Source organism: Cervus canadensis, chromosome 31 (assembly GCF_019320065.1).
Source record: "Cervus canadensis isolate Bull #8, Minnesota chromosome 31, ASM1932006v1, whole genome shotgun sequence".
Classification (NCBI taxonomy): Eukaryota; Metazoa; Chordata; class Mammalia; order Artiodactyla; family Cervidae; genus Cervus; species Cervus canadensis.
In genome coordinates this window covers 35,986,563-36,004,415 of record NC_057416.1, presented here as the reverse complement: position 1 = coordinate 36,004,415, position 17,853 = coordinate 35,986,563, and the positions used below count along the sequence as shown (strand labels likewise).

The following is a 17,853-nucleotide window of genomic DNA, read 5'->3' as shown; positions in this document are numbered from 1 at the left end:
TTGATCGCCAAAGATTTCCCAAAGAAAGAACCTAATCTGAAGGTTGGGAGGAGAAATTATCTCATGCGTGCAGTGTCCGCTCCCCCGGAAGGTCAAGTATTATTGGCTGTTTTCTCCAACTGCATGTTCCTCTGTACTTGCATGTACATCACGTGTGTATATGTACAAGCTGACGTGTATATCACATGTAACCCCTGGTAGCATGTGTTACCATAAAGACGTATAAAGAACATAAGTTAATTTACATGATATCCAGTAGCTCATTCAGACTCATCGTTTTTACATTGAATTCTGCTCAGAATTAGTGGACCTGGGACTTGGAAATACATTTATTACTAATACACTGCAGCATTGCTTTTTATGGTGGAAATTGACTTAGGTCCCAGAACTTCAGTTCTGCTACTGATTTTTATTTCAAAACCACGCTGCTGCCCGTATCTTTCTCTTAACCAACTTTCAAACACTCTTCTTTCTTTTACTTTCCATTTCTGAGACTGCTAAAAAGCAGAACTTTTGAAAGTGTGTCAGAGAAGGAAGCAAGTCAGGGAGGTTAGTGGAAACAGGAAGAAGAGGAAATTGAATGATGAAAGTGTTGGGGAAGTTTATTCTATGGCATTTGGTTTCTTCTGCTTGCAAGCACTTGCTCTCCAGGAAAAATATGGGGTGAGGGGGCAGAATATTTCACTTTTTAGTGCTCTTTTCTCAATTTTTAATTGGGAGTTAATGGAGCTTCTCACTCATATCAAAAATGAACTAAATACTGTGGTGTTAACGCATACCCATGAGTAGTCTACAGGACTGGCAGGGCAGATCCATTCCCCACCCTGTTCCCTGACTTGGAGGAGCCCTGTGAGGGCTGTGTGCAGGGCCCCACCCCACAAGCTTAGCCGTGTGATCTTTAGACGTGTGTTGTATTTGTGTGTGTGTGTGCGCGCACGTGAGTTTTGAAAGCATTATTTTCAAATCGAGTGACTCTAACTTGCAAACCTTTTACGAATGTCAGGAATGAGAGAGTGACGAGGCCGGCGTCCAGCCCAGCCCAGGAGGACATCAGGCGCTGGTTCCGGGAGGAGCAGCTTCCTCTGCGGGCCGGCTACCTGGCGGACTCGGACAGCATCGCCCCCTGGTTCCACGGTGAGTGCGCAGCGCCGACCCTGGCGGCGGGTGAACCAGCGGGAGGGCAGGATGAAGGCTCCCTTCTGCTTGAGCCGCCCCAGAGAGGCTCTGATACTGTTCTAAGAAAGTGGATTTTCCCGGCTTTCTCAGGGAGCGGCTGGCTCCCGCCGAGTGGCCCGCCGCCTTGGTGGCTGCCCGTGCAGGTTGGTTGATCACCCCAGATGGACACCATGGGGCGATCGGCAAGGCATTGCCCCCCGGGCACCTGCGCAGGGCACTCGGTTGTGACCCCCGCAGATGGCAGCACCGTCAGCCCACACCCCCCCAACCAGGGAGGGGCCACCAGATGTGGTCGGAAGGGCAGAGGCGGCGTGACCTTCAGCAGATCACATTCTCTCTCGTTGTTGTTTAGTCGCTAAGTTGTATCCGACTCTTTGCGACCCCATGGACTGCAGCACGCCGGCCTCCCTGTCCATCACCATCTCCCGGAGTTTACTCAAACTCATGTCCATCGAGTCAGTGATGCCATCGAACCATCTCATCCTCTGTCGTCCCCTTCTCCTCCTGCCCTCAATCTTTCCCAGCATCAGGGTCTTTTCCAATGAGTCAGTTCTTCGCATCAAGTGACCAAAGTATTGGAGCTTCAGTTTCAGCATCAGTGCTTCCAATGAATATTCAGGGTTGATTTCCTTTAGGCTTTGGTTCTCTGTAGTGAATCCATTTATCTGAGCCTCATTTTCCTCATGCATTAAATGAAGGGGTTGAGCACTGTGACCTTTAATTAAAAGTTCTGTGGTTTTGATCTCTGCAGTTAAGGCTGGGAGGTGGGCTTGTTGGAGGCTAAGCAGAGGTCAGCTCATAAAGCATGTCTTCATTCGATGCTCAAAACAGGGCTCATTCAAACCATCTATTTACCCAGCACCCACCTCACCGACGTCTCAGTTTCTTGGATTTCAAGAACAGGCGGTGACTTTCTGCTTCTGCGAGCTCTGTGCTTAGGTTGGATTATCATTGGCTCTGTGGACAACAAAAGCTTTAAGATAGAAATCACGTCCTCTCACAGAGAACACTTGTCCTAACGGGAGTCTTGGTTTGAGTTGTATTTAAGGCTACTCTGTTTTCAGTAGGATCATCTCACGTAGAAAAAGAGCCACAAAAATAAGTTCCCAAACCCATAGGATGGCAAGCTCCTCTGAAAAAGAACCAAGTTGTCTATGGCAGGCTCTCTGCGAAGGGGCTGCTTTTACAGGTGCAGGAGAACCATCTAGTTTTCCCTGAAAATGCAGGTTCTCTGATGACTGAGGTTTAGTAACTCCATGCCCAGAGGAGCCCCTCTGTCTCCCAGGACGAGGTCATAAGCCTCCTTCCCCTTTCTGCTCTCCTCAGAAGATACTGGGGGAGGGAGTGACAATGGCGTCAAAAGATAAACAGAAAGAACGTGGTCAGTGACGCGTCTGTCGTGCTCACCTCCACCATCTCGCATTGCCTGCTTTTTCCTTTTTAAGATAAAAGCTGTGAGGAAACTGGCCTCTCTGTAGCCTCTATGTCATTGGGCAGAAGATGCTGCTGTCCCTGGTTCCGAGGGTGCTAGCTTTTTTAACTGCAGGGACTGTGAAATTCAAAGTTCTGATGTTATTAAAAATCCTGACACTTTAATAGGCAGTTCTACTTGAAACAGTTGCTGTGAGCTAGGAAGACACAGTTGGGCTAAAAATTTAGTTGAAGCTTTGGTTGAAATATAAGACTCTTGGATTTTACCTGTCATTTATTAATTGCTATTGTTAATGATTTATTTTCATTTATATAATTATTTATCATAGTTGTATCAGTCATGTCCAACTCTTTGTGACCCTATGGACTGTAGCCCACCAGGCTCCTCTGTCCACGGGATTCTCCAGGCAAGAACACTGGAGAGGGTGGCCGTGCCCTCCTCCAGGGGATCTTCCAGGCCCAGGGATTGAACCGCGTCTCTTACATTTCCTGCATTGGCAGGCGGGTTCTTCACCACTAGCTCTGCCTAGGAAGCCTATTGTAAGCAAAGTAAATAATATGATATAGTGATGTAATAGTAAATACACAGCCATGTAGTCAATGTAAATTATTATCTTTGGTTTTAAGAAGAAAAAAATTTGCATTTCTATGATAAAGAGAAGAGGGACCACAGCTTATCTTTTTGAAACATAACTGTTTACTAGGAAACGTGTTTTGAAATAACAGGATGGCAATTCGCTGTTGGTTTGCCATCTTCCTTTCATTGGCTCAACCTCATAAATCACCCTTCAGAAGTTACTGTTTTGGCCACCTAATTTCCCGCTGATGGAGTCTGTATTTCACCTCTTTCTCTATATTAGCTTTGAGTAAGGATGGGGATGGGAAGGCAGGGACCAGGGAAGTGAGGGCAGCTGGGCCTCTGGCTTGTGGGGTGGGCGGGGGCTGCACACCGTTGAGGATGAGGCAGGACCCCAGAGGATGCGGGAACTTAGGGGAGGGGGCAGGGCACTCGTTTGGGGTGTGATGACTTTGAAGGTTCTTTGGGGCCATTGTGTGAAATGGTCCATGGGGCAGCCAGACTAATGGGTCAGAGCTGGAGATGATAGACTGGATCGTCAGCACGTAATTGGAAGCGTGGAGGGTGTGGGATTTTCCAGGGGTGAGCTGGGAGGGTGTGAGAGAGGAAGACAAGCTAAATCCTCACTAGATTGGTGGGCTCCACCCCCACGAAACAGGAGCTGAGGGAGCGCCAGGCGGCACCCAGCAGGGTGGCAGAGAGGAGCAGATGGACAGCTCAGGTCCAGAGACCGCCCGCCGCCAGCAGATTCCGTCTTGCTCAGCGAAGATCAGTCTTTGAAGGCCTTCAACTGATGAGACGAGGCCCACCCACACCGTGGGGGGTCCTTCTCTCCTCGTTTGAACACGGTTTTTCTAATTATGAAATATTTTACACAAAAACAGTACAGGGGAAAACAAACCCAGTGCCAGTGATTTAACAAATATTATAGCTGCTCTCCAGATACAGGGAGTGTTAAAAGCCATATTTACTTTGTATCTATTTTTATTAGGAAATAAACCCTGAAAGACAGAATTAAGGCTCCTTTTTTAACTCTGTTTTGATGCTGTTTCCTCTCTCCTTCCCAAGGGATGAACCACTCTTCTGAAGCTGTCTTTCCCATCCATATTTACATTTTATTACATGTATGCATGTGTGGGTACTTTGGTAAAATATATTTTAAAAATATAAAACACAGGTATGCATATGTTTCTACAAAACAGAATAATGTGTTTAACATTTAACATATAACATGGTATCATGTGATAGACATTCTTCTGAAACATGCATTTTCTCTCAATATTATGTTAAGTGGGTTTTTCCTTGTTTAAAATGTAGACTAATCATTCCTTTTACTTGTAGTATAGTATTTTATGATATATTATTTATATATTTATAATACATATACTATAAAACACATAATCTTTTATTTGTGTTTAATGATGATATATATTTTATTACACACACACATATACACACATGTGTCAAACATCTCTTCTCCTACATTTAGTACAATTTTTTTTGCTATTATAGAAAATGACGTATCTCCTTGAACACACTTGTGATCATTTCTTCAGAGTGTGTATTTTAGAAGTGAAATTGCTGGGAGGTAGGATATGAGCCTCTTTAATTATATTAAGTGTTGCCAGATGTCCTCCAAAGTGATTAAACAAAGTTATACTCCCACCAGCTGTACTTGAGAGTTTGTTTTCCTCATACTTGACAGTTAATTTTACCAGTGGAACCACCTTATTTCAATTTGCATTGATTTGTCGTCAGTTTAGCTTTTCTGGGTTCCTAGATAGGCGGGTGTCTTCTTCTGTTAGTCCTTGTAATCATTTAACCATTCTTTCTGGTCAGTTCAATGCCCCAAGGCAGCACAGAGTTTTCTTAGCTCCTAACTTGGAAAGGTGGCTTTGCCGGTAGCTCAGACGGTAAAGAGTCTGCCTGCAATGCAGGAGACCAGGGTTTGACCCTTGAGTCGGGAAGATCCCTGGGAGAAGGGAATGGCAACCCACTCCAGTATTCTTGCCTGGAGAATTCCATGGACAGAGGAGCCTCGCAGGCTGCAGTCTACGGGGTCACAAAGAGTTGGATGTGACTGAGCGACTAATACACACAGCTTGGAAAGGTAGTGTGATGCAGGCTTAGTACCAGACTCCCAGGACGGATCACTGGGTTTGAATTGTGTTTTCTCCTCTGTGAATGGAGGGAATAATAGTATCTACACCACAGCGTTGTTTCTGAAGTAAGTCAGCTGACAGGTGAGAAGGCTTAGGTCCTGGTGCAGTGTTTCTGTTGTAACCGACCAGCTTAAGAGAAAATTTACCCCTCCAGTCCCCTCTGCCCTTCTCCTCCTCATCAGCCTCACCCCGCCAGAAAGTGTTGTCTTCAGCACCAGCACCACGTACAAGGAAGAGGCAGCACTGCAATAAAATAGATCTCAATTACTGCCTATGCTGTTTCCTCAAGTATTGACTTAGGGCCTGTCCTTGATAATAGCTTCCCTGTTGGCTCAGATGCTAAAGCATCTGCCTGCCATGTGGGAGACCCGGGTTCGATCCCTGGGTTGGGAAGGTCCTCTGGAGAAGGAAATGGCAACCCACTCCAGTACCCTTGCCTGGAAAATCCCATGGATGGAGGAGCCTGGTAAGCTACAGTCCATGAGGTCGCAAAGAGTCGGACACAACTGAGCGACTTCACTTGTCTCTGATAAGTCCAGAACCCAGGAGGTCACCCCAGAAGGCAGCAATAATCTGGAAGGACCAAAGGAGAGCCACCCCGCAAACAGAGAGTGAAGTTGCTTGGAATCATCCCAGGCAGTTACGATTGCGTGTGGGGTCAGCAGGGAGGGTGTGGAGAGACGGCAGTGTGTACAGGGGTTGCTGAACCGTGCGTCTCCTATAGGTTTATAATCTGAGTGTTGTCGTCTGTTTGGTTTTGTTTCCTCAAGGACTGTCTTCTTCTCTGTCTGTCCTCACCCCTTACCTCCTCTCACGCCTCAGCGTTCAGGACTGCCTTGGTCATCAAATACGATTCGTGTTTTATCCATTTCATTCTCCCGAGTAGCCACCCTGTTACAGCAACTTCCAGCCTGGACTGTTTGTGCAGTTGGCGATAAGTGTCGAGGAGCCCTCTCGGCTAACTTAACACCCCGCTGAACACGGTCATTTCACTCATTCTGTCTCTTGCGATGGGTCTCCAAAGTAGGTAGGTATATAATTAACTGTACTCACTTCTTGAAGAAAGGGGCCGGGGAATAAGTAAAACTGAAGTTGGAAGGTCCATCCATCACCCCACAGACCCACTGCTTCACTCCATCCATCAGCATTTTCCTACTTCTGTGAAACATGCATCAGTGTCAGGAGCTTAGGAGCCAGCGGAGGCTGCTAGTGGGAGGATGGGGAAAAGGTGGAAGGAAATGTACAAGCACGTTTCTGATTTGGGAGATCTCTCATTGCTTCTGTTGTTGTTAGAGAATTCACATGCTCGCTTTATGCATCCATAGTTGATCATTATTCCTCTGAAATGTAATTTATACTTCCTTATCCAAATATGGACGTGATTAGACGGTTGATTAAATGTTTCCACCCGATTTATTTCTTTTGAACGTCTTTGCTGTTGTGGCATATGATCGAACCTGCCCTCCAAATGCTTTACATTTTTAATTAGCTTTGTAGTTTAAGCTACTTAAAAAGTAAATCCCGTTAACATCTACAGGATACGAACACAGTTCATACTGCAACTATTTTGATTGCTTCCATTTTTGCTGTGCTGTGCTTATTCGCTCAGTTGAGTCCGACTCTTTGTGATCCTGTGGACTGTAGCCTGCCAGGCTCCTCTGTCCATGGGGATTCTCCAGGCAAGAATACTGGAGTGGGTAGCCATGCCCTCCTCCAGGGGATCTTCCCAACCCAGAGATCGAACCCAGAGTCTCCCGCATTGCAGGCAGATTCTTTACCGACTCAGCCACCAGGGAAGCCCAGGAATACTAGGGTGGGTAGCCTATCCCTTCTCCAGGGGAGCCTCCTGACCCAGGAATCGAACCAAGGTCTCCTGCATTGAAGGTGGATTCTATACCAGCTGAGTGACCCTGGAAGCCCCTCCGTTTTTGCTACACCCTTCAAATTTTCATTCTCCAAGTAGGGGTAAATCCTGTCCATTTCTGTGGAGGCAGTTACTCTGTCTAACTTAGGTTCCCTAGAGAGAACTGTCCAGGGAGAGCCCTGGGTCTTTGTCCTCCCATTGTTACTGAGTCCAAGCTCATACTGCTCGCTGCATGACAAGCCAGTACATTAAGAGATGAAGTGTTGGGACAGGGAATAGTAACTTTCTTTGGAAAGCCAGAAGACTGAGAAGATGGTAGACAAATGTCCCATAGTAGCATCTTCCCTAGGAATTCAGGCTTCTTTTATACTAAAAGGGGAGGGAGGAATGGTTGGCTGATGCAAACTTCTTGGTGTTGGAATCCTTTGTTCTTGCAACTGTCTCTGTAGGTCACGTCATAATGTTCCTGTAAACCTCCAAAGAGGCAATTGTTATTCTCTGTTCTGCAACTTTTTATCTCCATGTGAATGAAAAAAGAGTTATACCCTTAAAAGGTCAGAGCCTGGAGAATGGGCTTCCTGTATATTTCAGGCTATGGGTAACATTCTTTTTAGAAAAGGCGCATAGCCCAGCATGACTCAGCATAGGCCACAGGGCACAAAAGTCAGGAAAAAGAAACCGATGCGATATGGGGTCAGTCTTGCTCTTCCCAGTTACTCGGCCGTGTGCCATCCAGACTCCGTCAGCACGGTCCTCCAGGGCTGAGTGTGTATACCTGAAGGGGTTGCATTGAGAAAGACTCACAGAAGCATCCCAAGATTTCTTTCAGGTTAAAACCTTAATGAACCTGGACCCTGGCACCCTTAAGTGATGATCTGTCCTCCAGTCATTTTCCTGAGGCTTGGAGATTTCTTACTTGTGGGGTCAACAAAATTCTGCCCATCTCTCACAAAGGGATTTTCAAGCTTTGTCTCAACTTTTGCACAAATGACTGACTGGTGTGACTTTAGTCACCCTGATGTACCCACCCTGCCTCCCTCACACCAGTGATTCATCTACTTTGTGGAGCGGGAGAGGCTGTGACTGGCAGCAGGAGGACCTGGGTGCCTGTGTGAGGCTGGGATGGGCACGGGAGGCCCTGACCTTGGGAGGGACCAGCAGAGCCTGAGCCGCGAGCCCGAGGAATCACCTCCGCTCAGCAGCAACGCTTCATCTGCACTGTGGCCTCAGGGCGCTTTGTCCACGTTACTCTCCGCAGTGGTCCTGTGTGCCTGCCTAGTCTTAGCTCGGTTCTGAAATAACTGAAGATGAAGATAAAGACGTGAAAGCTAGCGTACTCCTACAGGTTTGGGAAGTGCGGGCTTCTCTGCTGCGAATGCTACACAATTGCCTGGGAGACCCTGACTTTTTTCAGACACTACCCCGTGCAGCAAACTTGCTGCAAAACTCTTAGTATCTTTTCCCACTGATGTTGAGAGAGGAGTTCATGAACCTCAAAGCCCTCTCTTGGGTTTTTCAGATGCTGCCGTGGGGTCCTCGCCCTGACGCTGCTGGCCATGGGGGTCACTGCCTGCCTGTGCCGGGAGCCCTACGCTCCCCATTTTTGATGCCCGGGGGGCTCCAGGCTTGTGGTTCCTGCCGTGTTTTTGGAGGGGCCTGAGAGGCGAGAGAGAGGGGAGCGGGTGGGTCCCACTAAGGAGAGCGGCTCTGCTTGGGGTTTTACTTGGGATATTTTACATGGATATTAAGTCCATGCTTTTGCTCTCACGCTTTCTTCATTGTCACATGCCTGTGTCCTGGATTTCTGCTGTCGCAGAGCAGCATGGACACTGCTCCTTGACGCTGGTGGGGGGCGGGAGGGGAGCCAGCTCGCTGGTGACAAGTGTGCCCAGGGCCATGCCGCCTGCACCCACCTCCCCGCCCCCCATCAGCCAGCTGCGTGGCCTCAGCAAGTCTCACGACTCCTGCACTGGCCTGTCATCTGTCCGATGCATATAATACATTACCTGCCTCCCAGGCTGGTCGGAAAACTCGGTGAGGTATATAACGTGCAGCGTACTTAGAACCATGTGAGATGGCTCGGTCACAGTTAGTAAGTGGTGGCCATGAAGGTGATGAAGTGAGAACAAATGATGTCATTTTAGTTTTTCAATTACTAGGGAGACATTATGAATAATTATTTTAAGAGCTCTGACCATTTTCCCTCATCCCTAAGGTGCCTGAGAGGGACTTCCCTGGTGGCTCAGCTGGTAAAGAATCTGCCTGCAGTGCAGGAGACCCCAGTTTGATTCCTGGGTCGGGAAGGTCCCCTGGAGGAGGGCACGGCAACCCATTCCAGTGTTCTCGCCTGGAGAATCCCACGGACAGAGGAGCCTGGCGGGCTGCAGTCCATGGGGTCGCAGAGCCAGACACGACTGAGCGACTAACACTTGCACTTCCAAGGTGCCCGAGCGCGCACGGGTACATGTCAGCATCATGGTGCGTCTCCTTCTCTGCAGAGGACCATGGCAGGACCCAGAGCCTCTCTGGACCTGCGTCCTGTACGTGCTGACGGATCAGAGGGCAAGGTAGGGAGAGCTCTCTCCTGAGTGTGACTTGCCAGGGGTGACATGTACACTCTGAGTCTGCAGGGCTCTGCTTGAAAACGCCACTGGCTTTTCTCTCGTCCACCCGTCCCTGGGCAGGTGGCAGTGCGGGGCTCCGAGGTCACCTTGAAGCAGAGCTGCGTTCCATCAGGAGCGTTGACTCGCTGCCACGACCTCCCTGCACCACCGCCTGGGGCAGAGAACAGGAGACAGACGACAGGAGAGGGAGAGGCTGAGTCAGCACCTGGGGCTCCACCGCCCCAGCAGACCCCCCGAGAGATCAGAGAGCCCCAAAGGCGCGGGCTGGGGCTTCTTTGTCCTTGACCACAGTCTCCGAGCTGAGGAGGGTCATAGGGGTCACAGTGCATCGTCCTCACATACAGGGAATGCACTCGGGAATCACTGAAAAACACATCTACTTTAGGCTGCCCAGGTGGGAAATGAACACCTCTTTGTGAAATCAATCTCATTTTAAATCCTCAGCCAAGGCCAGGAAAGTTTCATGAGCCCAGTGGGTTGGGCTAAGCCAAGCCCTAGAGCAGGAGCCTGAAACCACCGCTAACTTGTCTTGAAGCCACAGGTGCCTACCTTTCTTTCTCAGCTTTCCCATCTGTAAAACGGCCCTCGCTTGCTCGCTGGCTTAGTCACTCAGTCGTGTCTGACTCTTTGCAACCTCATAGACTGTAGCCTTCAGGCTCCTCTGTCCATGGGATTCTCCAGGCAAGGATACTGGAGTGGGTTGCCATTTCCTTCTCCAGGGGATCCTCCCAAACCAGGGATCGTACCCAGGTCTCCTGTGTTGCAGGCAGATTCTTTGCCATCTGAGCCACCAGGGAAGCCCCCAGATGACCATGGTTCTGCTTATTCAAAAGCTGTTTGGGGAAGAAACACAGTGAGCAGGAGCCTCTGGAGCCCGACGCGCCTGACAGGGGCAGGTAGTCTGGATGGGCGGGTGCGAGCTTGGCTTCTCTGGTCGGACCTGTGGTTCCGGCCAGCGCTCCAGGCCCAGCTCTGAGACGCGGGCCTTCCCCTCTGGGCTCGGTGGCCCGTGACAGCAGCTCCTCTCCAGGCCTCAGTGAGGCTTAGATGAGGGAAGGCAGTGCTGTTGTCCCTGAGTTCTCGTTCGTTTGGTTATTAAACACGGCTTTTCCAGGTGCCGGAAGCAGGTCACACAGGTGTGCGTGTGACTCAGGCCTGGGGGTTCCTCGGAGAAACACGAGGGCACCCCTGGTCCCTGGTCACAGCTGTCAGCCTGGTGGCAGTGGTTGCTAGAACTGTCCTGGAGAGGGACGTTTCTCACTTGACTGTGAGCGAGGTGTGTGCTAGACCTTTCCCGGGTCTTCCGGGTGGCAGGTCCTGAGGGCGTGAAGATAAACAGACTTTTAGACTCTGTGGGAGAAGGCGAGGGTGGGATGTTCTGAGAGAACAGCATTGAAACAAGTATACTATCAAGGGTGAAACAGATCACCAGTCCAGGTTGGGTGCATGAGACAAGTGCTCAGGGCTGGTGCACTGGGAAGACCCAGAGGGATGGGGTGGGGAGGGAGGCGGGAGGGGGGATCGGGATGGGGAACACATGTAAATCCACGGCTGATTCATGTCAATGTATGGCAAAAACCACTACAATATTATAAAGTAATTAGCCTCCAACGAATAAAAATAAATGGAAAAAAAAAACAACAAGGAACCTGGGTTGCCCTCTCGAGGAGGCAGGGTGGGGAGAGACAGCAGGATGTGCCGGGGGCCCTCCCAGAGCTGTGGACCTGCTGGCCGGGTGGAAGAGGCGCCAGGTGAGCCCTTGGAGAGGCCAGAGGGAGGCAGCCTGGGGGCGTCACGGCCTCAGTGGGGGCTGGAGGAAGGCCACTGTCTGTACTAGAACCAGTTTCTTAGCGTCACGCCCCGGGCAGGAGTCCCCCGGTGATTAGCGTCTGATGCTGGACTTTGGTTTTGCATTCAAGAGCCCCCTTTGCAGGCAGACCAAGCTCGCCGCTTGGCCGTGACCTCAGCTAGACTCCCTGGGAGGCCCCCGCTGCCCTCGATGGCATCGTGAGAAATCGTACATCGCCCTGTGTCCTCAGATGCACCGAGAGCCCGTTCCCGTCAGGAACGCCGACCCTGCGGTGAAGCGTGGTCCCCGCGGCGCTCCCGTCTGCACCTGCCGTGGGCGCCCCCGAGGGGAGAGGGGCCCCGCGCTGGTGTCTCTGGAGCCGAGGCAGAGCCAGGGTTTCTGCACGCTGAGGACAGCTGCAGACTGGGGCGCTCGCGGGCGGTCTGATTTGCAGCTACTCTATGACCTGACTTTAGGAGGAATTTGTCTCATTCAGGGTATAATCTTCCAGGATGGCTTTCGTTCTAGGAGTCGGACTTCATCGTGCTGAAATCCAGACATTATCAATAACAACATCCGTACCGTCTGTTGAAGTCACTTGGAATTTCAGAGTCAGCCTGTCAGGGAGGGAGATAGAAATCTTTCCAGGATGAAGTCACTGAGCAATCCCCCTGGTTTCAGAGAGCGTCAGACCCAGAGTCTGCAGGCCCCGGGCAGGCTGGTCACCGGTGGCCTGGGTTCAGTCTCCGATGCCCGCAGTGGGACCGGGAGTATTTAGAGGGTAGGACGGGCAGGAAGGAGCAGTTGCCGTGGGGACACTCACCTGGGTATTAGTTGGGCGCCTGACGTGGACACCCGCCAGCGACCCCAGCGGCTCCTCAGAGTCACAGCGCCTGCCGTGTCCAGCGCCTGTCTCATTAGGAAAGGGCAGGAAGGTGACTGGACCCGGCAGCCTGCGGGGCAGGGTCCTGGCAGAGCCGGGACGCCAGAGGAGAGGCCGCCGGCTTCTTCCCTCGCAGACGCTTTTCCTGTCCATGAGGGGCTGGCCACAGGCCCTGCCGTCGCCCCGCGTCAGCCTGGGGCTGAGCCCCCAAACCCAGACGTGCGGGTTCGGGCCCTGCAGGGAAGACGGGGCTGGACGGGGCTCGGGGAGTGGGTGATCTCTAATCCTCCCTTTTCAAAGGTCTACTTACAGAAAAGAACACAAATGGTTTCATTTGACGTTTTACTCTGGATCCTTAGGTTTAATTCTCAATTAACTTTACTAACTTTAGTCTTTTCAGACGAAAGAGCTGTGATCATCCATTGCCTTTTCACCAGGAGGCTTTTTGGGTTTTTCCCTAATCATGATACCAAGTGTCAGCACAGAAGAGGCGGGAGGTTCCGTCTGCTGACGTGGGAAACGCTGCTCTCTGGCCAGAGCTCAGAGCAGCCCACCATTGTGCCAGCACCTGTCTGAGCATTTCCTCTCCGTCTTATCACGTCCTGGGCTCACCTGAAAAATTGCAGATGAGGAGGAGCAAGAAGGGAAACCGGGAGCATGGGTCAAACCTCAGGAGTGTGGACTAACTGGGGGGAAAGGCTGGTCTTGAATTACTGTGAATTCATGAGGGTTCCAAACTATGCATATGTATATATGTGTATAGCACATGTGTATGTGTGTGTATATATGTATGAAGAGTGGCATCCTTTTGAATATCTGTGAAGACACAAATAGATAGTATGCATATTTACACGTGGGGCTTCCCTGGTAGTTCAGCTGGTAAAAGGATCTACCTGCAATGCAGGAGACCTTGGCTCAATTCCTGGGTCAGGAAGATCCCCTGGAGAAGGGATAGGCTGCCCACTCCAGTATTCTTGGGTTTCCCTTGTGGTTCAGACAGTAAAGAATCCACCTGCAATGCAGGAGATCTGGGTTCGATCCCTGGGTTGGGAAGATCCCCTGGAGGAGGGCATGGCAGCCCACTCCAGTATTCTTGCCTGGAGAATCCCCATGGACAGAGGAGCCTGGCGGGCTACAGTCCATGGATTTGCAAAGAGTCGGACACGACTGAGCGACTAAGCACAGCACAGATACACATGTACGTGCACGTGCCTGCATCTCTTGCTTCATTCCTTTAGATGAAGCCTCATTTAGGGGTCGTCACAGCAGAGGACACTGCCGCTAACTCGCTGACACCCGGCCAGGGTGCCCGCCTTTGGCACTGGATCACTGTCTGTAGTCAGGCTGTTCTGTGCGCAGTGGGAGGTTTAGCAGCATCCCCGCCTCAACGCACGGGAGGAGACTAGAGCCACCCCACCCCCCAGCCCCAGTGTCTGAGACATTTCCGGTGAGAACTCCTGCTCCAGATCTCGTAGGATCACTCCCAGCATCCCCACAGCGTCCCCAGCAGTCAACTTGGGAGAGCTCACCCTCCCAGGATGACCATCAAGGGTCCTACCACTCAGAGGCCACATGAGGCCCATGCAGTTGTCACTGGAGGTGCACGTGGAAACGTGTTCTGAGGGCGAACGTTCCATGCGTACTGCACGCGTGCCAAGCTGCTTCAGCGGTGTCCAACTCTTTGCGACCCTATAGACTGTAGCCCAGCAGGCTCCCCTGTCCACTGGGGATTCTCCAGGCAAGAGTACTGGAGTGGGTTGCCATGCCCTCCTCCGGGGAATCTTCCCCACCCAGGGATCAAACCCAGGTCTCTTACGCCTCCTGCATTAGCAGGCGAGTTCTTTACCACTAGCACCACCCTGGGAAGCCCTACTTTTGTACTACACATTTGCTTATGGAACCCACCCTGGCCTAGGTACCAAATACCAGATGATGAACCACGCTCCTGCTCCTGGGAAGCCCAACGTGGACTTAGGGTTGCTCGGGTTGTTACTGGCTTTATCCACACGGCTGTGTTTAGCAGAGCGGAGCTTTGGAGATGATGTGGCTGAAACCCCTGCCCTTCTTTCCCGCAGGAATCCTCACGGTAAACAGAGCGAACGAGCTTCTGAGCACCTGCGTGCCGGGTAGCTTTCTGATCCGGGTCAACGAGAAGATCAAGGGCTACGCCCTGTCCTACCAGTCCGAGGACGGCTGCAGACACTTCCTCATAGATGCCTCCTCGGACTCATACGGCTTCCTGGGCGTGGACCAGCAGCAGCACGCCAGCCTGGCCGAGCTGGTGGAGTACCATAAGGTGCGGCCCCGCACTCGTTTCATTCGCTCGGTGACGGGTGTCCTGCAGCTGCTCTGACAGCGAAAGGCAGTTCCACGGAAAATAGCTGAGACGAGCAGGGGGATCAGCCCCCCGCTTTGATAACTCCTGCTGATAATAGTGCTCAAGCTCAGTCGTGTCCGACTCTTTGCAACCCCATGGACTGTAGCCCTCCAGGCTCCTCTGTCCATGGAGTTTCCCAGGCAGCAATACTAGGGTGGGTTGACATTTCCTCTTCCAGGGGATCTTCCAGACCCAGGGAGCAAACCCACATCTCCTGCATCTGCTGCATTAGCAGGCGAATTCTTTTAACCGCTGAGCCATGCGGGAAACCTTCCCGATAACAAGGATTGTTCATTGCATTTCCTTTATCACTGAACCTGGTGATATCACTGAACCTCCTCATATACTCAGGGAGAACCCACTGGGGCAGAGAATACAGGAGATGATGCAAAATCTGTGCACTCCGATCACATCTGAGAACACTTTTTAAGTATAGTTGATTTACAGCCTTGTGCTAATTACTGCCGTGCAACAGAGTAATTCCATATACATGTACACACAGACACATTCTTTTGAAAAATACATTCTTTTCCACATGAGAACACCCTTAAATGAGAGCACAAGCCCGGGAAGGAGGGAGACCACAGGGCAGCTTGTGGACAAGAAATCTCTCTTTCGGGATTGCCTGAGCCAAGAAAGCTTAGTGTAAAGCGAGGGGAGACCAGAAGCTGTGTGCTCCGGCAAGGCAGGAAGGGCTTCTTACGAAAGTGTCTTGTAAATAAGACTCGGGAGCCTGGGCTGATGCCCGTGCCGCTCTCGGGGCGCCACAGCCTGACCTGTTACTGTCTCCCTCCCAGGAGGAGCCCATCACCTCCCTGGGGAAGGAGCGCCTTCTCTACCCGTGCGGTCAGCAGCAAGAGCCGCCCGACTACCTGGAGCTGTTTGAGTGATAGCCCTGCAGCCAGCAGACCCTGCGGCCGTGGACACACGTGAGAAGCCACCGCAAGCCCACCCCGACCAAGTGAAAGGGCCCTTGAGGTTCCCTAAAGATCGCTGCACGCAGGCTGGAGTTTCACGCCAGGAGGGAATCGCCTCCTCCACGTTGTACATGCCCCAGCAGTAAAGGGAGACGAACCCGCACTTCCACAGCTCCTAACGTGAAGGCTGCGACACTCACGACGTGTGAAACAAACCAAGAAACTGGCACCTTGTAGGAATTAAGCGCGAGCGAAATCGCTTCGGTCGTGTCCGACTCTTTGCGACCCCATGGGCTGTAGCCCGCCAGGCTCCTCTGTCCATGGGATTCTCCAGGCGCATACTGGAGTGGGTTGCCATGCCCTTCTCCAGGGGATCTTCCCCACCCAGGAATCAAACCCGCATCTCTTACATCTTCGGCCTCAGCAGGCACGTTCTTTGCCACTAGCGCCACCTGGGAAGCTCATCGGAATCAAGGGACACCTCAAAGCCAGCCTCTCCCGCGGCCTCACGGGAAGGTCTCAGGCTCCAGGGTGTAAGACACAGGGAACATGAGTTGGAGGTCGGGTGAGCTGAATGGGGAGTTTGAAGGTGTCGGAAGAGGGGCTTCAGATGCACAGAAATACCCTGGACGAGGGCAGGAGGCGGGGGGCCGTGTAAGAGGTGGTTTCCCGGCTCTGGGGGAGCGGGCAGGGCTCCAGCCAGGACCACACCGAGAAGGAGAAGCCCTGCGCGTGACTGGTGTTGGCAGACGGACCAGGGCATTTGGGGGAGCGCCCTGGACACCACGTGTCCTGGGATGAGACACCCCCCCTGCATTTGGAAACAGGGTCTTTGAGGCTGAGGTCAGACCAGATGAGGGGGGGCCCAAAGCCGACAGCTGGCATTCTGACAAGGAGAGAGGGCTCTGGAAGCGGAGACACGCCGAGGCAGAGCCCCGAATGAGAAGCTCGGGGACACGGGGGCCCGCAGGTTGGCTGGAGCCCCTCCTCCCCAGGGCCCCGGGGACACCTCAGCTTCAGACTTCCAGCCTCCAGGACTATGACGGAATAAATGTCCTTTTTCTTAGACCACTGAGTTTATGGTAATTTATTACGGGAGAGCCCCAGGAAGCGAATGCAGACATTTATGTCGTCACAGATGCTGAGGGGCACGGTGTACCCGTGGTCACTGTTCAGCCTGCCCGCCTCCTAACGAAGGGAAAGGGGGAGATAACCTCCCCTGGCAATTCTGGCAGATGTACTGGGTCAGGCGTCTCCTGCCCCACCGACCCCACCCCAGCCTCCAGCGGCTCCTAGATGAGCCCCGGCGAGATCGTCCTGGGAGAGGGGGCCCTGACTGGTACTCCAGGCCTGACCCCTGTGGCAGCTGTCCTCCTAAAGGAAGCGTAGGGCTCTAGCGGTCTGTCCGTGAGGGTGTTGGTTGTGCCAAACACACCTTGCCTGTGTAAAGTATAGTCGGAGAAGACGGTGGGGTACCTATATGTGTGTGAGCATGCATGGGTGTATGTGGGCTTTAACGAGAAAGTTTTTAAACAGATTATTAAGTGCTTCTTAAAATGTTCCATGTGGTTTCTGTTGTCCGAGAGATCATGTCTCAGTTATCTAAGACATCGTGTCTCTCAGCTTTCATGTCTAATAGTAGTTTGGCAGTCATGACATTATAGAACTGCAGAGATACACAAGGGCCGGGGATCAGAAACTTCTGTTCCCATCTCTCCCCACCATTAGCTGTATGAGCTTGGACAGGTCCCTCTACCTTTCTGAACCTGTTTTTCACTTCTAACAAAACAAGGTGGGATAACCAGATCATTATTTATTTTTACCCAGCTCTGAAATCTCAGAGTTCTGAAATGAATAAAAAAATATCCTATAGTCACTAGTAATTATGAGGACAGATAAGATGTTGGCATCATCCTCTGCTGACAGTTGTTTTGGAGGAAGTAAGGAAGTCCTATCCAGAACCCACTACCCTGAGTGACATCCTGCTGGAGGAAGACTTGGGAAATAGAGGATGACTGACTGAGCGAACCTGCTGTCAGCAGGGGGAGCAGAT

At 51.6% G+C, this 17,853-nt stretch overlaps 1 protein-coding gene across 3 annotated transcripts in view; it reads left to right on the top strand.

The window, feature by feature from the left end:
• SH2D4A (SH2 domain containing 4A) overlaps window positions 1-16,510 on the top strand; it is a 62,459-nt gene extending 45,949 nt beyond the window's left edge. For all 3 annotated transcript variants that reach the window (XM_043454598.1, XM_043454596.1, XM_043454597.1), the window contains 3 exons: window positions 1,004-1,134; window positions 14,582-14,802; window positions 15,681-16,510. In XM_043454598.1, the coding sequence (XP_043310533.1) occupies window positions 1,004-1,134; window positions 14,582-14,802; window positions 15,681-15,773 (445 nt within the window). In that variant the 3' untranslated portion in view covers window positions 15,774-16,510. The remainder of the gene's footprint in view (window positions 1-1,003; window positions 1,135-14,581; window positions 14,803-15,680) is intronic.
• Window positions 16,511-17,853: the final 1,343 nt, after the last annotated feature.